Below are 22136 nucleotides of genomic sequence, written 5' to 3' on the forward strand. Positions count from 1 at the left end.
CTTCCAGTGAGTATTCAGGATTGATTTTCTTTGAGATTGACTGGTTTAATCTCCTTGCTGCCCAAGGGACTCTCAAGAGTCTTCTAGTTTATCAAGTTAATTCTTGCCTGGTGTGAATTTTTGGCAAATTCTCCTAAATATGTTCTCATGTTTAAAACAGCATACAGCTTAGCATACAGTTTTTGTGTTTAGCTGCCACTCTGTCTTTAAACTGAAGTATTTAGACCATTTACATTTAAAGTAACTACTCTTAGGGTCAGTGTCTGCCATTTTACTATTTGTTTTGTGTGTGTTTTCTCTGTTTCTCATCTCCTTTTCCTTTTCTCCACTGTGGAGTTTTGAACACTATAAAATAATTTAACTGTGATACATCTGCATTGCTTTCGAGTATATGCTTTCTCTGCAGGGCTTTCTTAATAGTTGCTCTAGGTATTAAGGTAAACATAGGTAGTTTATCAGTCCCTACTGTTGCTGATATTTTATCACCTCAGGTGAAATGTGGAAACCTTATTTCCATTTAGATTTATTTACCCTCCCCACATTTTTAACAAAAATTCCTTAAATATTCCCTCAACATATACTAAGCACTATATCAAATGACATAATTTTGCATGACCATGATCTAATAAAATCATTAGGGAAAAGACAGTCTTATTATATTTACCCCTGAATTTTTAAAATCAATTCTATTATTTTTCATTCCTTCCTAAAGTATCAATCCCTTTTCTATTTTCCTTTCTATCTTAAGAATTCCCTTAGCAATTCTTTAAGTAGGTCTGCTGGTGACAAACTCTGTTTTCCTTTGTCTGGGAATGTCTTTCTTTCTCCCTTTAATCCTATAGGATGGTATCACTGGACATAGAATTTGGGGTTGACGATTCTTTTCTTCCAGGATTGGAAAAATGAGGTCACTTTTTCCTGGCTCTATTGTCGTGGATGAGAACTCTACTGATGCCTGGATCCTTTTTTTGTATAAGTATTGCCTAATATCTATCTAGCTGCTTTTGAGATTTTTTTTTCCTTTGGTTTCCAGCAATTTAGTTATGATGTATCTTGACATTAATTTATACTGTTTGGGTTTATACTGTTTGGAATTCTTCAGATGTTTTAATATGTAGACTTGTGCTTTGTGCCCTATTTGGGAAATATTCAGTCATTATAGTTATTTTTTCATCTCAATCCCCTTTCTTTTCACCTTCGGGGCCTCCAATCTTTTACTGTCTTCCTTTGATTGCCTAAGGCTCTGTCCATTTTTTTTCAGTCTATATTCAAAGTTAGTCTGCAGTTAAGCTTATTTATCCTTCTGTCCTCTGCAGTGTTTTATTGAGCCTATCCAATGTGTTTTTAAAATTATATCAGTCTTTTTTTTTTAGTTCTATAAATTCAATTCCACTAAGAAAAACCATTAACCAATTATTTCAATATCTGTGTCATCTCACTGTTGTCTTCTATGGATTTTTTTTTTTTCTTTTGAGGCTTTCCAGGTCCTTGGTATTATGAATGATCTGTATCCTAGACTTTTGGGGTATCATGATTTTTGAGACCCTAGATTTTATTGGAATCTTTCATTTATCAGGGCTCCATTACTGCCATGCAGGGTGCAAGTCCAGGGTTCCCACCTGGGCTCCACTGACTCAAGGAGAAAGGGCAGAGGTATCTTGCTTCCCAGCCATGTGAGTGGAAGTCTGGGCTCCTCGCTTGGCCCCTGCTGATCAAGGCAGGGAAAGAGTTAGTCTCAGGTTTCCATTATGGTGTATTTCTAGAGTAAGTCAGTATTATAAAAATTCTTTGTCTTGCTAGCCTGCTTCGTTTCTGGGCTCCTCCGATGTCTCAGCAGTAAAGAATCCGCCTACAGTGTAGGAGCTGCAGGAGATGTAGGACTGATCCCCGGAGGAGGGAGTGGCAACCCACTCCAGTATTCTTGCCTGGAGAATCCCATGGACAGAGGAGCCTGGCGGATTACAGTCCATAGGGTCGCACAGAGTTGGATACGACAAGTGACTTAGCAAGCATACACATACCACTTTCTGGGCCTCTGATGAAAAAAGATGAAGTATTTCTTGAGAACTTATTTTTTTTTTTGCTTGAACTTGTTACCATTTCTGGGTTGTTGTCTCAGTGGCTTGACCAAGATACACAGAAAGCAAATTAAAACCCAAGCCACTGTCTGCAGTGTAATTTCTTGAATCTCAAGGTCTCTAATCAGATTGACATATTCTCAACATCTTTTAAAATTTTCTGTGTTGGTTTTTATAGTATGTCAGGATTTTTAATTAGCAGAAGGGATACTTCACAGATGTAATAAGCATCTCAACTTGTCCAAGAAAGGAAGTCCATTATTCAAATCTGTAATTGCTTGAGTTTTATTTAAGGAGTTGATGGAGCTAATTTTTTTTTTTTTTTTGGTAACAATTTGAAAATCAACAAAAATGACTAGAGATTTAAGACACTGCAGTATGTTGTACATAAGGACAAAAGAAATGTTATTTCTCTTCAGTATCCATCTGCCTAGCATACATTGACTAAGAAAATGTATTTTAATACCAGAACCCTGCACAGAAGACATATTTGTGAATGTGTTATGTGTGATTTCAAGTGGGATAAAAGTAAAACTTAAAAATGTGCCTTTCCTGTTAAGTGATTAGATTTTCTTCAATAAATCATTTCTGTCATCAGAAGTCACAACTCTTGATATTACATAGTAGGCTACATTTTTTTCCTTTATTTTAAACTGTAGGGGGTGGTGGTTTTTCAATAAATCAAACAACACAGATTTTAGACTCTCAAGGAAAATGTGGGCCTTCTCCAACAATAGACAATGGAGGCATTACCTCACTCCTCACACCTGTATATGCTCTGCGGCCAATTGTGGGGTATCAGTGCTAGGCCTACTACGAGCTTCAGGGAAACAGAAACAATGTGGGTGAGAATGGAGAGTGGGCTGAGCCACCAAAGTGCTTGGGCAAATGCCTCAGTCTGCTCGTGGATCCTGGGGAAATCTTTGTACTGGGCATGAGGCTTAGCTGTTTATAATAGAGCTTTCATGGACTAACAAACCATTCTGTTGCATGCTTGATCACCAAATATTACTATGTGTAGACATAAAGTCTGAAAATTTTCTGGTCAGGAACAATAGCAACAAGAGTAATAATTACATTAAATATAGTACCTCATTCTAACATTTAAAATGATGAAACCTGCATAATAGATTTTCAGTGAGTTGGTTTGGAAAAGGTTTGAGAAGGAATTTTTGGACTAGAATAGAAGATTCTACTTGAAAGCTTGAAATTCTGTGGAAAATATTTGTTCACTATATAATGTTTTATGTTTATATTTTTATCTTCAGAGACCTGTGAAATTTCAGAAGAAATGATGAAAAAACATAACATACAGTTAAAATGGACAACTTCAAAAAAACTTTACTCTAAAACACAGGATCATATTGAATTTATATGTAAACGTGGATATCATCCAGTGACACCATATCGTACATTTCGAACAGCTTGTCAGGAAGGAAAAGTGGTGTATCCTCGCTGTGGGCAAAACACTGGTTAGATGCAGTTGTATGTGCGTGCATTGAGAATTTTCCATTATTAATCCAATTCTGTTTATTTTATCAAGTATTGTTTAACTCATTTTGATTCACAAATCAAATGTTCTGGGGACGATGAAATTATACTCAGGAAGACTAATGCATCACTTCTTTAAAGCACCTCATTAAACTTGGCAAACCAAGTGCTATGTGTCCTGTTGATAAAATACCTGAGGAAAGAATTAATGCAATCACTTCAGTGCCTCTTCTGTAGATCAGCTGCCTAACTTTCTCAAAGATTTCTCCATAACTTCTGAGGTTTTCTGAGACTCCTTCAGGAAAAGAATCCTTGTTGGTATCTTCAAAATAATATCATTTCCAAACATGTAAAGAGCGAACTATGTCATACATAACCATTTACAATATGCATATCTAGCACACAGTAATTCAAAGAAAGAGGAATTAGAATCCAATTGGGTACATAATGATTATAACATGACATTAAAAGTGATTACAGTGATTAAAAACATTTGACATCTATAAACACACATGCACATAAACACACTATGCTTTAAACACTGAATGCATTTTTAATAGAAAAATATTAGCAAGAAATGTAATAGAATATTTAGAATAACTATAGTTGAATTTAAAGATAATGGGGTAAAATGTGGTGTTTAACTCCTTTTTGTGTACACGCATTCTTGAATTTTTCTGTCTTTAATGTATATCACCTTTGAAACATAGAATATGTTATTTTAACATAAAGACATATACAAAGCAAGGGTATATATTCCTTGGTGGTTCAGTGGTTAAGAATCTACCTGCAATGCAGAGACGCAGGAGATAAGGGTTCAGTCTCTGGGTCAGGAAGATGCTCTGGAGTAGGAAATGACAACCCGCTCCGGATGGATGTGCTTTCCCTGCACAATGCATCTGCCAAAACAGCCCTCTGTGGAGGGTGGTGGTCCACAGAGCAATGCTTCTGATCAAGGAACTCATGTCACAGCAAAAGAAATGCAGCAGTAGCCTAGTGAATTTTGGAATTCACTATGGCGCCCCACTCCAGTACTCTTGCCTGGAGGATCCCATGGACAGAGGAGCCTGGTGGGCTGCAGTCCATGGGGTCGCTGGGAGTCAGACACGACTGAGCAACTTCACTTTCACTTTTCACTTTCATGCATTGGAGACGGAAATGGCAACCCATTCCAGTGTTCTTGCCTGGAGAATCCCAGGGATGGCGGAGCCTGGTGGGCTGCCATCTATGGGGTCGCACAGAGTCGGACACGACTGAAGCGACTTAGCAGCAGTGAATATATAGGCTCCAGCAACCTGAAGCAGTTCAATTGATAGAATAGTGGCAGAGCAGTTGGAAAACTCAGTTTCAGTGAGTTTCCAACCTGTCAATCCTTTGCCAGGTTGTGGCCATTTTCCCTCTGCTCTAAGTCAGCATCTGATATACAGTGTTGTGTCTCCTTGGACAAGATTAACAGTACCAAGGGATTTCTGTGTGTTGATTTTATATCCTGCAACTTTACTATATTCATTGATTAACTCTAGTAATTTTCTGGTGGAGTCTTTAGGGTTTTCCATGTAGAGGATCATGTCATCTGCAAACAGTGAGAGTTTTACTTCTTCTTTTCCAATTTGGATTCATTTTATATCTTTTTCTACTCTGATTGCTGTGGCCAAAACTTCCAGAACTATGTTGAATAGTAGTGGTGAAAGTGGACACCCTTGTCTTGTTCCTGACTTTAGGGGAAATGCTTTCAATTTTTCACCATTGAGGATAATGTTTGCTGTGGGTTTGTCATATATAGCTTTTATTATGTTGAGGTATGTTCCTTCTATTCCTGCTTTCTGGAGAGTTTTTATCATAAATGGATGTTGAATTTTGTCAAAGGCCTTCTCTGCATCTATTGAGATAATCATATGGTTTTTATTTTTCAATTTAATCAACACACAGAAATCCCTTGCATTCCTATACACGAATAATGAGAAAGTAGAAAAAGAAATTAAGGAAACAATTCCATTCACCATTGCAACGAAAAGAATAAAATACTTAGGAATATATCTACCCAAAGAAACTAAAGACCTATATATAGAAAACTATAAAACACTGATGAAAGAAATCAAAGAGGACACTAATAGATGGAGAAATATACCATGTTCATGGATCGGAAGAATCAATATAGTGAAAATGAGTATACTACCCAAAGCAATTTACAAATTCAATGCAATCCCTATCAAGCTACCAGCCATATTTTTCACAGAACTAGAACAAATAATTTCAAGATTTGTATGGAAATACAAAAAACCTCGAATTGCCAAAGCAATCTTGAGAAATAAGAATGGAACTGGAGGAATCAACTTGCCTGACTTCAGGCTCTACTACAAAGCCACAGTCATCAAAACAGTATGGTACTGGCACAAAGACAGACATATAGATCAATGGAACAAACTAGAAAGCCCAGAGATAAATCCACACCCATATGGACACCTTATCTTTGACAAAGGAGGCAAGAATATACAATGGAGTAAAGACAATCTCTTTAACAAGTGGTGCTGGGAAAACTGGTCAACCACTTGTAAAAGAATGAAACTAGATCACTTTCTAACACCCCACACAAAAATAAACTCAAAATGGATTAAAGATCTAAATGTAAGACCAGAAACTATAAAACTCCTAGAGGAGAACATAGGCAAAACACTCTCCGACATAAATCACAGCAGGATCCTCTATGATCCACCTCCCAGAATACTGGAAATAAAAGCAAAAATAAACAAATGGGATCTAATTAAAATTAAAAGCTTCTGCACAACAAAGGAAAATATAAGCAAAGTGAAAAGACAGCCTTCTGAATGGGAGAAAATAATAGCAAATGAAGCAACTGACAAACAACTAATCTCAAAAATATACAAGCAACTTATGCAGCTCAATTCCAGAAAAATAAACGACCCAATCAAAAAATGGGCCAAAGAACTAAATAGACATTTCTCCAAAGAAGACATATGGATGGCTAACAAACACATGAAAAGATGCTCAACATCACTCATTATCAGAGAAATGCAAATCAAAACCACAATGAGGTACCACTTCACACCAGTCAGAATGTCTGCGATCCAAAAATCTGCAAGCAATAAATGCTGGAGAGGGTGTGGAGAAAAGGGAACCCTCCTACACTGTGGGTGGGAATGCAAACTAGTACAGCCACTTTGGAGAACAGTGTGGAGATTCCTTAAAAAATTGCAAATAGAACTACCTTATGACCCAGCAATCCCACTGCTGGGCATACACACCGAGGAAACCAGAATTGAAAGAGACACATGTACCCCAATGTTCTTCGCAGCACTGTTTATAATAGCCAGGACATGGAAACAACCTAGATGTCCATCAGCAGATGAATGGATAAGCAAGCTGTGGTACATATACACAATGGAGTATTACTCAGCCGTTAAAAAGAATTCATTTGAATCAGTTCTGATGAGATGGATGAAACTGGAGCCGATTATACAGAGTGAAGTAAGCCAGAAAGAAAAACACCAATACAGTTTACTAACACATATATATGGAATTTAGAAAGATGGCAATGACGACCCTGTATGCAAGACAGGAAAAAAGACACAGATGTGTATAATGGACTTTTGGACTCAGAGGGAGAGGGAGAATGGCATTCTAACATGTATACTATCATGTAAGAATTGAATCGCCAGTCTATGTCTGACACAGGATACAGCATGCTTGGGGCTGGTGCATGGGGATGACCCACAGAGATGTTATGGGGAGGGAGGTGGGAGGGGGGTTCATGTTTGGGAACGCATGTAAGAATTAAAGATTTTAAAATTAAAAAAATAAAAAACTAAAAAAAAAAAAAAAAAGGAAAAAAAAAAAAAAGATTAACAGTGCCAGGAATCCAGTGGAAATGGGAGTGACACACTCTTGTGCTGTGCTGTGCTTAGTCGCTCAGTCGTGTCTGACTCTTTGTGACCCCACGGACTGTAGCCTTCCAGGCACCACTGTCCATGGGGATTCTCCAGGTAAGAATACTGGAGTGGGTTGCCATGCCCCTCCAGGGTATCTTTCTGTGCATCTGAATATATTTTTAAATTAAAAGGTGCCTCAAAGCACATTAAACAATATTTAATGTCAATAACATGCTGAAACTCTTGTACTCACTACTGTTATCTCAAGTGAGTTTTTTGTTTTTTTTTTTAATTGGTGCTTCCCTAAGCACCAGCTTCCCTAGTGGCTCAGACGCTAAAGAATCTGCCTGCAGTGTGAAAGACCCGAGTTTGATTCCTGGGTCAGGAAGATCTCCTTCAGAAGGAAATGGCAATCCACTCCAGCATTCTTACCTGGAGAATCCCATGGACAGAGGCTGGTGGGCTATAGTCTATTGGGTCTCAAGGAGTCAGACATGACTGAGGGACTTTCACTTTATAAGCACAAGAAAGTATACATGGTGGAGCAACGTCCAAAGACACGTTGGTTTTCATACACCCCCAAGCAAAGCTGGGTGAAAGGACATGAGAAAGTGATGGTGACATGGAATCAGTTATTCATATACACTTCACCTGGCTGAGAGAGAACTTCAGTGATTTTTGAGAAGTGTTTAATTTAAAAATTAGATTTTTATGTCACTTTTGGAGCCAGTCTGTTACTGTCTTAAAAAAAAAAAAAAAAGACTTGTAAAAGTACATATCAGGGAATGAATTCAAGAAACTGTTGTGAAACCACTACTAGGAAATCATGAATTTTTAAAGCTCTTTGAACTTTGATATTTACTAAGTAACCTCACTTAACTAGCATCATATTGATAGAAATCCCCTTAAATTCAGTCACACTTGATGAGCCACTAATCAACCAAACAACACAGCTGGAATATTTATATGAACATGCTGTTGGGAATATCTAATATACTGTTACTACTCAGTGTCATCCTCCTGTGCTCATGGAAAAAGTTGAAACAGATCTGAACATTCAGCTCCCCTCTTAAGTGTAACTTCATGTTTATCTACTTTCATGTGCCTCTGTAGAAATCGTCTATATTGTGTCATCGTGATGGAGAGTAAACTTACAGGAAAATTATCACATACTTTCCTAAGGAAAAAGAAAATTAATTAATTAATTTTCTGTTTTTTGAGTTGAACATCAAAAGGACTCTCAATGCTAATTATGCAAACAGAGAAAGACAAATGCCATATGATATCACTTATATGTGGAGTCTAAAATATGACACAAAGGAACCCATTTGTGAAACAGAAACGACTCACAGACGTGGAGAGCAGACCTGTGGCTGCCAATGGTGTGGGGGAGGGAAGAGTCGGGAGAGTGGGGTCAGCAGACACGAGCTATTACACATATGAAAGATAAACAACAAAACTACTGTATGGCGCAGGGAGCTGTATTCAGTATTGTGAGACAAACCACAGTGGAAATGAATGTGAAAAAAGAATATGTGCATAACTGAACTATTCTACTATATAAGAGAAATAAACACAACATCGTAAATCAACTCTACTTCAATAAAAATATATTTTTAAAAGGGTTCTATTTTGTTTACCAACCAAAAGGTAACTGTCACCTCACTCTTTCTGGGGAAAACTTCTCTTCCCTGCTGAATTACATTGGTGCCCAAAACGTAATCTCTGGGTGGGTGTGTATTTCTGAACTCTCTTCTTTCTACTGGTCAATTTGACTATCATTAGCCAACTACCACATGGTGATAAACACAATATCTTAATTATAAATCTAGATATCTGGTATTATGAACCTTCTTTTATTTTCAAGATCTAGCCATTGGCACATGCATTTTAAAATCATATTATTAACTTTTGGAGGACAAATTAAAGAATCATCATCTACTTCTTCCTTGATTTGCATTTTAACATTTTTCTCAGTTTTGTTTTACAATTTGCAGTGCAGCACTCTTCAAACATTTTCTCAAATGCATTTAATAAAGTTTTTTAAGTATTTATAAAAGTCAGTGTGGCTTTTAATATTTTTTCCATTTTTGTTTTTATATGTTTTTAATATCATAGGTCTAATGCCTTTTTTTGGTGGAACCCTTAATTTATAACCATCACATGTATAACGATGCTTTCCTCTGCCCTTACCACTCGCCATTGTAATGGTGTTTCCCTTTTGCCTTAGTGAATCCAACATCATCTGGATATTTATTATTATAAAACACTCTTCATTATTATACAGTAATTCTCTTTTTAATTTTATTTTATCTGATTTTGGAGTTCCACCCCATAAATACTCATGTGGATTTTGTAGATAACTTAAGGAGAAATATGAAGATTTGGGGGAATTTCCCCAAAAAATGGGTAAATACAGGTCCCAGTTTGGTTCCATTTTTTCAAGGGTTGGACACTTACCATTTTCTGCTTTCTTTCAGTATGTCAAGTACTCATTGCTGTAGTTTGTATTAGTTAATAATATTTCATTATAGAAGGGTTAGTTGCTATAAGCTATTTGTCTATTCTGGAAGCTTTAATTACATTAATAAATAATTTAGTATTTTGAAACTATCATAGTAATATTACGTAAGGAAATAAATAATTTCAGTGCATTAACTCTCTCACATTGGCGACTGATCTATTTTCTTCTCCTTTCTAGTAGTAGTATATTTTCCATGTTAATTATCTGCTTGATAATTAGATAATAGAATTTCTTGATAATAGAAATTCTCTTCTATTAAAAGAATTACACTTTAAATGATGACAAATATAATTAGTTATATAAATACACACATATAAACAAAATAAAGAATAAAAGCAATTAATAAGTCAGTGAAAGAACAGATAAAGATTCTTGAGTTATATTCCTATAAAAAGAGGATTATCATTGTGTGCATCTGAATATGTTTTAAAATTAAAAGGTGCCTCAAAGTACATTATAGAAAAAGAAATGGCAACCCACTCCAGTATCTTTGCCTGGGAAATCCCATGGACAGAGGAGCCTAGCAGCTAGAGTTCATGGGGTCACAAAGAGTCAGACTCAAGGGAGCACACATGCAAAGCACATTCAATACTTCATGCCGAGAATACACTGAAACTCCTGTACTTAATAGCATGATTCCAAGTGAGTTCCAAAAACACTGGTGCTTCCCTAAGCACAAGAAAACACAGAGGGTGGAGTAAGGTCCAAGTACACATCAATTTTCATAAATCCCTACCCCACGCAAAGCTGGGAGAAGGTAAGTAAAGGCCGTGAGAAAGTGTTAGTGACATGGACTTGGTTACTCATCTGGCTGAGAAAGAAATGGTGTTTTTTCGAGAAGTGTTTAATTTAAAAATTAGTGTTTTATATCACTTTAGAGGCCAATCTAGTACTCTCCCCCAAAAGAAACAAACAAACTCATACAGGTACATTTGTTGTTGTTTAGTCACTCAGTCGTGTCCGACTCTTTGTGACCCCATGGACTGCAGCACACCAGACTTCCCTGTCCCTCACCATTTCCCGGAGCTTACTCAAACTCATATCCACTGAGTTGGTGACACCATTCAACCACCTCGTCCTCTGGGGTTCCCTTCTCTTCCTGCCTTCTTGATAATTAGCAGACACGAGCTATTACACATATGAAAGATAAACAACAAAACTACTGTATGGCACAGGGAACTGTATTCAGTATTGTGAGACAAACCACAGTGGAAATGAATGTGAAAAAAGAATATGTGCATAACTGAACTATTCTACTATACAAGAGAAATAGACACAACATCGTAAATCAACTCTACTTCAATAAAAATATATATTTTTAAAAGGGTTCTATTTTGTTTACCAACCAAAAGGCAACTGTCACCTCACTCTTTCTGGGGAAAACTTCTCTTCCCTGCTGAATTACATTGGTGCAAACAGACAAGTACATATCTGGGAATGAATTCAAGAAATTGTTTTGAAACCACTACCAGGAATTCAGGGATGTGGCAAAGTTCTTTGAACTTTGATACTAAGTGACCTCACTTAACTAGCATCACGCTGATAGATATCCCCTTAAATTCAGAGTCACACTTGAGGAGCTGCTCAACAACCAAACAACACAACTGGAATACCTGCATGAACGTGCCTTTGAGAATGTCTAACATGCTGTTACTACTCAATGTCATCCTCACCCTGTGGGTTTGCTGTGCTCATGGGCAAGGTAAGTTGAAACAGATCTGAACACTCAGCTTCCCTCTTAAGTGTAGCTTCATGTTTTACCTACTTTCATGGGTCTTTATATTTTAATAGGCGACTTGTAGAAATTGTCTGTATTGTGTCATCATGATGGAGAGTAAACTTATAGAGAAATTACCTCATACTCTAAGGAAAAAGAAAATACATTGTTTTCTCTCTCTTCTTTTATCCTGTATAATGTCAATATTAGAAACACTTCCAAAGAACATAAACATCCTGTGTTTCTCCAAGACCTTTACAACCTATTAGTTATAGACTGTCCCAGATCTCTATCACTACTACAAGTGGGATAATTAAGCTACGAAGAATAATAAATTCATCAATGGGATTATTAACATACATAGAACTATTCACTAATGTAGGATAACTATTTTTTTTTCCTTAAGGAAGAATGTGTGATTTTCCAGAAATAAAACATGGAAGCATATATAATGAAAATAGATATAAAAAATTCTTCCCAGCTGATGTAGGGAAATATTTCTACTACACCTGTGAACACAGCTTCGTGACTCCTTCACAATCACTCTGGACTCGAATAAACTGTACAGAGGAAGGATGGTCCCCAACACCAAAGTGCCTCAGTGAGTAAGCCCCCTCCTCATCACCAGGATGAATTATCAGTGTGTCCAGTGGGTGGAGAGGCCGTGCCTGAAGGAATTGCAGGGTCTGGACAGTCGTAGCAGTGGAGACCAGAGGAGCCAGCAAAGACAGGTTGACCTAAGACAGTCACTGTGGGAAGATGTCTGTGGAAAGAGACTTTACAAATGAAAAACATTTTCATTATACAAGTTGAAATTAATGACATGGCGTACTAATTTTTTACATGCATGGCCAAATTTTTAAGAAGCAAAATTTTTGTACTTGATTTCTCTTTGGAACTTCGCAAAATGTCATACTCTTTCATTGCAAAATGAGTACCAGTCATTTTTTGCCTTTTAGGACAGTGCTTTTTCCCTTGGGTGGAAAATGGTCAATCTACATCTTCAGGACAAACGCACCGGGAAGGTGACATCGTTCACATTGTGTGTAATGCTGGCTACAGCCTCCCAAACGGTCAGAGCAGCATTGCATGCAGAGAAAGTGGCTGGTCCTCCCCTCCTGAATGCCGTCGTGTCTGTGAGTAACACACTGTGCTCTCAGGTCCTGTATTTATTCATATTTTATAGAGAAATAACAATATTAAGTGCAGGCGATATTGCTGTTGCTACTGTCATCACCTTTTCAGTTCAAGGTTCCAACTCTGCCTAAGTAGAGCTGCAAATACCTGGGTCATCACTAGAAAATCATTTTGTCTACTCACATAAATTTAACGTAATAATAGCAAACACTAGCCAAGAACACGGTGAAAAACTATAATTCTCACATTATATAGTTTCTTCAGTAAATGATTTTTATCAGAATCAACAAATCTTGGTAATGCATATTGTGCTGCTTTTGAATATACAGCATTTTAATGTAAATCTCAATAGCTTCACAAAATATAACAATGCATCAAAAGAAGCAAATCAAAATATGGTTCTCTCATGGAATTTTAAAAGGCAGCCAGTTGACTCTGACAAGGTCCTTCAGCAAGTAAGTGAATGATACATAGGGAGGAAACAAAGGGAAGGAAAACTAGCCTTTTTCAAGGTCAAAACCAAATTCGTCAAATTGAATATTTCAGTTACCACACGTGGCTTTTACTTCAACTTAGGACAAGCCTAGTTATAATTGTTGAAATAGGCCATTCCAGTTGTTTAATGATCTTTCCTATTACAATGATGCATGTTTTCCATGCTGCTGCTGCTGCTGCTAAGTCGCTTCAGTCGTGTCTGACTCTGTGCGACCCCATAGACGGTAGCCCACCAGGCTCCCCCGTCCCTGGGATTCTCCAGGCAAGAACACTGGAGTGGGTTGTCATTTCCTTCTCCAATACAGGAAAGTGAAAAGTGAAAGTGACATCACTCAGTCGTGTCCGACTCTTAGCGACCCTAACACCAAGCAATTCCCTGAAACTGTCTAACTGGAAATACTGTCAGTTCCCACAGGTAGGCACTCAGGCCCCCAAGACTTCTTCCTCCCACCGCCCACTTCACAAGTCAGTCACCAGTCTAGCTTGTCATCTATGCTTTTGTCTACGGGCTATGTGTTAGAGGTTCCCAGGACCTCGTTTTCAGGTTCAATTAATTTGCTAGAGTGGTTCATAGAACTGAAAGAAACATTTGATTTCTCATATTGCCAGCTTAAAGAATATAAAGAACATAACTGAGGAACACTCAGATGGAAGGGAGGCACAGGGTGAGGTGTGTAGAAGGCGAGGAACTTCCAGGCCCCTCATAATAGCCACTCTTCCAGCACGTCCACATGTTCACCACCCAGGAATCTCTCAGAATCCCATCCTTTTTTTCTTATGGAGGTTTTATGACAGGGGCAAATTGATTAATCCATGGGCCATCAGCAGTTGATGTGATCTGCAGCCACTCTTCCCTCCCTGGAGGTCAGGGTTGTGGGACTGAAACTTTTATTAATCTTCTCATCACAAAGCTGGCTCCCCTGGCAACCAACTCAGGTGTTTTCCATTGTATATATACAATGGAATACTACACAGCCACAAAAAAGAATGAAATAGTGCCATCTGTAACAACATGGATAGCCCCAGAGAATATAATCCTCAGTGAAATGCACTCAACTCAGAAAGTCAAATATTCTATGATATTATTTATATATGGAATCTAAAAAATAATATAACTGAATATATATGCAAAACAGAAACAGACTCACAGATATAGAAAAAAATTCATAGTTAGCAAAAGATGGAAGGAAGTAGGGAGGGGCAAGTTAGAGGTATGGGATTAAGGGGTACAAACTACCATGTACTATATAGAGCAGATATGCCACAAGGGTATATGGTATAGCAGAGGGAATTATAGTCTCTGTCTTAAACTACAAAGGAGTATAATCTATAAAAGTACTGCATCACCATGCTATATACCTGAGACTAACACAGTATTGGAAACCAATTGTACCTCCGTTAAAAAAAACCCAATCATCCTGTTTGTTAGTGAGGATTCACCTGGAACTCTCACACATTGCTGGTGCGAATGTAAGATGGTACAATCACTCTGAATATCAGTATGGCAGTTTCCTATAGATTTAATCATGCATGTATCAGATAGCCCAGCAATTTCGCTTTTAAATATACAGCAGGAAATAGTAAATACATGTTTACTCGAAGACTTGAGTTCAGGTGTGCATAAATAGCTCAATTATAACTGCCACAAACTGGAAACACTTCAAAAGATAGTCAACAGAGGATAAAATGGATAAACATACTTACACTTATATAAAGCTACCCTGTTCCACAGTGAAAAAGAGTGAGCTAATGACGCAAGACACCACAGAGCAGATGGGGCCCGACATTTGATGACATAAAGCAGCCAGATGTAAGAGAAGGCATGTTATATGAATCCATAAACAAAGTTGTCGGAAGGCAGCATTACTCCGTAGGGACAGAAAACATGGGCTTCTAAGCAGAGGAGAGTTGTGGGGGAGGGGTGGAGTGGAAATGAAACAGCAGAATTGTAAAGGGAGGAGAAGACTGCCTCTAGTTGGTTGGGTTTGTGACAGCTACACACTGTCACATCATTGGCTGACATGTGGATTTTATTGTATGTAATTCAAATCTGAATAGAGGTGATTTTAACAATTTTTAAAAATCACCTTTATTGGGTGATTATGGAACATGAATCTAAAAAAGAGTTGATATATGTATAAGAGATTCACTTTGCTTTGCACCTGAAAGTAACACAACATTGCAAATCAACTACACTGCAATAAAAAAATTTCCAGGAAGAGATACATTTATATGTATAACTGAGTCACTTTACTGAACACCTGAAACTAGACAGCATTTTTACTCAGCTGTGCTCCGATATAGAATAAATTTTTTTAAAAAATGAGCATTTGCGAATCAAACATATAGGTGTCCAAAAAACTGTAATGTGATTGAATTATTATTAATTGAAGAAAGGAAGCAGAAGCAATCTGCTAAACAGAGATTAATAAAATAGTGAGAGAATATACAAAATTACTAGAAACAAGAAATTCCAAACAGAAAGAAGAGAACATTATGAAATACAGACAAAAATAGCACAGAGGTTAGAGTGATGTCAGCAAGATAAAGGATAAGATGCTCCTCCTGGTATCCCACCTTCAATAATAAAAATTTAGCATCTATCCACAAAAGTAACTTTACGGCAGATGCAAGATCCAGATTCCAGGAGACCATGAAACCCCCAGGGTGCAGTCCAAACACAAGGACAGGCATCTTGTTCCCTTCCAGCATGGGTGAAAAGTCTAAACTCATCAAAGGCCCCTGTTGATCAACGTGAAGAGAGGGTTAGTCTTAGGTTTCCTCTGTGATGTTTTTCTAGACTAAGTCCTGTACTATGAAAGAAAATGTTTCTGCCTTGCTAGGTTGATTCTTTCCTGGGTCTGTGCCTAAAGAAAGCAGAACCTTCTTGTGACCTTTTTGTTTGTTAATTTTGCCTGAATGTGAGATCATTTCTGGGTTGCAATCTCAGTGCCTGGTCCTGATACATACAAAGCAAAATGAAAGCTCCAACAGCCAGTGCATTGTAACTCCTTGAATCCCAAGTTCTCAAAACAATCTACTTCTTTTCTACACTCTTCACAACCTCTTATGTTGGTTTTTATAATTCTGTTCAGGATTTTTAGTTAACAGAGGGAATAGGTAGCAGAAGAAATAAGCAGAAATGTTCCCTTCTCATTTTGTCCAGACAGAAAGCCTGAAATTCCCTTCACATTATACACATTTGTAATTTCTTGAATTTTATTTAAGAAGTTGATGTTTCTCTTGGAAAAAAAAACAAAAATCAATTTTTAAAATTACTAAAGATCCAATAGCCATTGCAGTATGCTTAATACCTAAGACCAAGAAACTTCCTTTGTTTATGGTAGCAATCCATCTTTCTAGCAAACATTCATTAAGGAAAACATTTTTAAGTACCAGAATACCACAGAGAAGACAAGTTTGCTAATGTCTAATGTATGCTTTCACATGGGGTGAAAGGAAGGCCTTAAAATTTGACTCTCAGTTTAAGTGATTAAAATTCCTTAAATGAATCATTTCTTTCATCAGAAATCATAAATCTTGATATTACATATTGTGGTATATTTTTGTTTGCTTTCTTTAACTTCTGTTTTTCTTTGGTCTCTCAATAAGTCAAATTATGTTTTTAGATCCTCAAGGAAGATGTGGGCCTCCTCCACCAATAGACAATGGAGACACTGTCTCACTCCCATTACCGCAATATCCTCCAGAATCAGCTGTTGAGTACAAGTGCCAGGCCTACTATGTACTTCAGGGAGACAAACACATAGTGTGTCGGAATGGAGAGTGGTCAGAACCACCAAAGTGCTTAGGTAATACTTTCATCTTCCCGTGGGTCCTGGGAAAATCAGCGTAATTGGTATAATATTTTGTTGTTTAGAATAGAAATTTTATGGATTAACAACAATTCTATTGAATGTGTGACTAACAGATAATAATACATGAGAAAATAAAGTTTGAAAAACTCTTGTTCAAGGAATCATAGCAATGAAAGATTATTTAATATAAACTCAATGTGATATTGACTTCATGAATCCCTCATTATAACACTTAATAAATTAAATGTAGTACCTCATTTTAATATCATTAATTGGAATCTACATAATGGATTTTCAGCGAGTTGGCTTGGAAAATGTTTTGAGATTGAAATCTTGGACCAGTGTAGAAGATTTTACTTGGAAGTCTAAAATCCTGAGTGATATATTCGTATACTACTTAATGTTCCATGTTTCTTTTTAACTTCAGATGCATGTGTAATTTCAGAAGAAATGATGCAACAACACAACATACAGTTAAAATGGAGACAAGATAGAAAACTTTATACTAGAACAGATGACAATATTGAATTTACGTGTAAACATGGATATCGCCCAACGACACCAAAGCATACATTTCGAACAACCTGTCACGAAGGAAAAGTGGTGTATCCTCATTGTGAACGAAACATTGGTTAAAATGCAGTCATAAAACTGAACTTTTCATTATTAATCCAATTCTCATTTTATCAAGTAAATCAGAATTTGTGTTAAATATTACGTGGATGGTGCAATTATAATCCAGGTGACCAACTAATCACTTCTTAAAAGCACTTTAACACTTATAAAGTCAAAATGCTACATGTCCTATTTATAAAACATCTTTGGGAAGAAATTAGATGCAATCACTTCAATGCCTCCTTCCTTCCATCATTCTAACTTTCTAAAATATTCTCCATAACTTCTGAAGTTTCCTGAGACTTTATTTCATAAAAAATGCTTATCTCCATCCTCATGATATCATTTCACAAACACATAAAAACCTGTGTGTCATACCTACATTGGTCATTAGATCCAGTTTATTAGATTAGTAATTAGATTTCATTTCTTTTTATGACTGTGTAATATTCCACTGTGTTTTTGTAACACATCTTCTTTATCCATTTATCCGTTGATACACATCTAGGTTGCTTCCATGTCTGGCCTATTGTAAATAGTGCTCCAATGAACACTGGAGTACATGTGTCATTTTAAGTTATAAAATTTTAAATCCCTGGTTTTCTCAGGGATATCCCAGCAGTGGAATTGCTGGGTCATATGGTAGTTCTATTTTTACCTTTTAAAGGACCCTCCATAGTGTTCTCCACAAAGATGTATCAATTTACATCCCTAACAGTAGAGCCAGAGGGTTCCCTTTTCTCCACACCCTCTCCAGTGTTTATTGTCTGTAGATTTTTTGATGATGGCCACTCGGACTGGTGTGAGGTGATAACTCATGGCAGTTTTGATTTGCATTTCTCTAATAATTAATGATGTTTAGCATCTTTTCATGTGCCTCTTTCATATATGTCTTCTTTGAAGAAAGGTTTATTTAGGTCTTCTGCCCATTTTTTGATTGGGTTGTTTGTTGTTTTGATATTGAGTTGCATGAACTATTTGTATATTTTGGAGATGAATCCTTTGTCAGTTGCTTGAGTCTGTCATGCAGAGTGAAGTAAGTCAGAAAGAGAAAAAATATCATATACTAATGCATATAGGTGGAATCTAGGAAAAATGGTACAGATGAACCTCCTTGCAGGGCAGGAATAGAGACATAGTTATGAACAAACATGTGTACACAGTGGGGGAAGAGGAAAGTAGACTAAAATCGGGAGATTAGGATTGACATATATACACTACCATGGGTAAAACAGGTAGCTAGTGGGAACCTGCTGTATAGCACAGGAAGCTCCACCCGGTGCTCTGTGACAATTCAGATGGGTGGGATGAAGTGGGTTGGGGGGAGGGAGGGAATATGTGTAAACATATGGCGGTTTCACTTTGTTGTACAGCAGAAATCAACACAACACTGTAAGGCAATTGTATTCCAATGAAAAAATCAGTTGATTAGAAACATTTCAAATTTCTACAAAAATATGAACACTGAAAGATGAACATAAAGATATAAAGTAAAAATATTTTAAGGTAATACTTTGTTACTCTTTTGTTTAAATATCTATCACTATACATTGTTATAAAAACTTTTTTCTTGTAATAAGAAATTTTAAGATCTACTGTATACAACTTTAAAATATATTATTTTAACACATTATTAGCTGTGCTTATCTGCTGTATGTTACCTCCCAATGACTTCTTTTTTTTCCCACAACTGAAAGTTTTAACTTTTTCTTCACCCATTTTGCCCAACTCCCTAGTCCATCGCCAGACTCTGGCAACCACTAACTAACCCTTGGTATCCTTAAGCTCAGTTTTTCGTTGGTTTATTTGTTTTTATGGTTTTGTTTTTGATTCTACATATAAGTAAGATCATATGTTCTTTGTCCTTCTCGGACATTTCATTTAGCATAATGCCCTCAAGGTCCATCCATGTTTTTACAAATGGCAAAATTTCATCTTTTTAAGGCTGGATAATATTTCTCTGAATACATATACCACATTCTCTTTATCCATTCTGCCATCTATGAATACTTAGGTTACTTCCATATCTTTGCTACTGTAAATAATGTAGTGGACACTGGGTCACATGTATCTTTTTGAATCAGTATTTTCATTTTCTTTGTATAAGCAGAATTGCTGGATCATATAGTAGTTCCATTTTTAATTATTGAGGAACTTCCATACTGTTTACCATAGTGGCTGAACCAGTTTGTGTGTGTGCTAAGTTGCTTCAGTCGTGTTGGACTCCTTGTGACTCCACAAACTGCAGCCTGCCAGGCTTCTCTGTCCATGGGATTTTCCAGGTAAGAATACTGGAGTGGATTGCCATACCTTCCTCCAGGGGATCTTCCTGACTCAGGGATCAAACCCGCAACTCCTGCACTGACAGGCCGGTTCTTTATCACTAGCGCCACCTGGGAAGTCCAACCAGTAAACCAGTTTACATTCTACCAAAAGTGCTTGAGGTTTCTCTTTTCATACCCTTGCTGCTAAGTCACTTCAGCCGTGTCCAACTCTGTGTGACCCCATAGACAGCAGCCCACCAGGCTTCCCTGTCCCAGGGATTCTCCAGGCAAGAATACTGGAGTGGGTTGCCATTTCCTTCTCCAATGCATGCATGCATGCATGCTAAGCTGCTTCAGTCTTGTCTGACTCTGTGCGACCCCATGGACAGCAGCCCATCAGGCTCCTCTGTCTACGGGATTCTCCAGGCAAGAATACTAGAGTGGGTTGCCATTTCTTTCTCCATCATACCCCTGCTGACACTTGTTAACTATGTCTTTTTAACAACAGCCTTTCTGGCAGGTGTAAGGTGACATCTCACTATGGTTTTGATCTCTTCATCTGGCTTGTGATTTGTAGTCTTTAATGTCCTTTGTAACAAGCTGATAATCTAGTGAGTGAGCCATTTTAGTAAATTAATCAAACCCAAGGAGGGGAAAATGGGAACCTCTGATTTATAGCCAGTCAGTCAGAAGTACATGTGACAACCTGGACCCTGACTGGCATCCTGAGTTGGAGGAGGTTGTAGGAACCTCCAGTTTGAAGCAGTTGGTCAGAAGCACAAGTAACAAACTGGGTTATAACTAGTGTCTGAAGTATAGGGTGATCATATGGGAATAAGCCCTTTACCTGTGGAATCTGATTTTATCTCTGGATAGTGTCACAATTAAATTGATTTCTTGGACACCCTGTTGGCATCTGGGAACTGCTTATTGGTGTTAAAAAGGCTTTACACAGGCACACAACCACAGTGGAATGGGTTCCAGGAACTCTTTTAGTGCATATCCTTGTCCTTCTTGATGATAGACAAAAATACTTTCAGCTTTTCATCATTAAATATTATATTAGTTGTGCCATGTATGGCTGTTCCCTGTACACCCATTTTATTGATAGAATTAACATAAATGGATGTGGAATTTTGTTAAATACTTTTTCTACAACTATTGCAATGATCTTATAATTTTTATCCTTCATTGTGTTAATGTGTTATATCACAGTGGTTAGTGAATGTTGAGCCATTTCCACATCCCTAGAATAAAAGCTACCTGAGCATCAGCAGCAGATCACAGCCTATGATCCTTTAACGTGTTGATAAATTCAGTTTGCTAATATTTTACTGAAAGTTGTTATATTTATATTCACCAGGGATATTGGCCTGCAATTTTCTTTTCTTGTGGTGTCATTATCTGGTCTTAGTATCAGAGTAATGTTGGCCTCTTAAAATGAGTTCAGAAGAGTTTCCTTCTGTGAAATTGTGATTTATAAAAATGTATGTATAATTTGACATTCAGATGACCAAACTATTTCTCATACATTTAGTCTCCCTACAAGGTTCGTGCTTCACAGTTCTAAACACTAGCATAACATAAATGGATGTGGAATTTTGTTAAATGCTTTTTTGCATCTACTGCAATGATCATAAGATTTTTACTAAGTGCTGAGAGTGATGAATGTGTATATTGCTATGTTAACGAGATGACTTTGGGAAAGCCCCTAAAACTGGGGGCTGGCTGCCAGTTTTGGCTGGCAGAACCAACCTTATGATCAAAGGATCAGAACATTCAGTCTTATCTCCTAACCTCCAGGTAAGACTGCATTGACTAAGGTTGAGGTGAGGTGAAGTCGCTCAGTCGTGTCTGACTCTTTGCGACCCCGTGGACTGTAACCTACTAGGCTTCTCTGTCCATGGGATTCTCCAGGCAAGAATACTGGAGTGGATTGCCATTTCCTTCTCCAGGGGATCTTCCTGACCCAGGGCTCGAACCCGGGTCTCCCACATTGGAGGCAGACGATTTAACCTCTGAGCCACCAGGGAAGCAAATGGCAACCCACTCCAGTACTCTGCCTGGAAAATCCCATGGTCAGAGAAGCCTGGTGGGCCACAGTTCATGG

The 22136-nt window shown here is 37.5% G+C and overlaps 1 protein-coding gene across 1 annotated transcript in view; it reads left to right on the forward strand.

Moving 5' to 3' along the window:
• LOC128061315 (uncharacterized) overlaps window positions 1–22136 on the forward strand; it is a 111034-nt gene that overhangs the window by 13029 nt on the left and 75869 nt on the right. The window contains exons 4-9 of the mRNA XM_052653588.1: window positions 11545–11682; window positions 12104–12298; window positions 12657–12833; window positions 16959–17141; window positions 17575–17778; window positions 21720–21829. Coding sequence (XP_052509548.1) covers window positions 11545–11682; window positions 12104–12298; window positions 12657–12833; window positions 16959–17141; window positions 17575–17778; window positions 21720–21829 — 1007 coding nt within the window. The remainder of the gene's footprint in view (window positions 1–11544; window positions 11683–12103; window positions 12299–12656; window positions 12834–16958; window positions 17142–17574; window positions 17779–21719; window positions 21830–22136) is intronic.

This window comes from Budorcas taxicolor, chromosome 16 (assembly GCF_023091745.1).
Source record: "Budorcas taxicolor isolate Tak-1 chromosome 16, Takin1.1, whole genome shotgun sequence".
Lineage (NCBI taxonomy): Eukaryota > Metazoa > Chordata > Mammalia > Artiodactyla > Bovidae > Budorcas > Budorcas taxicolor.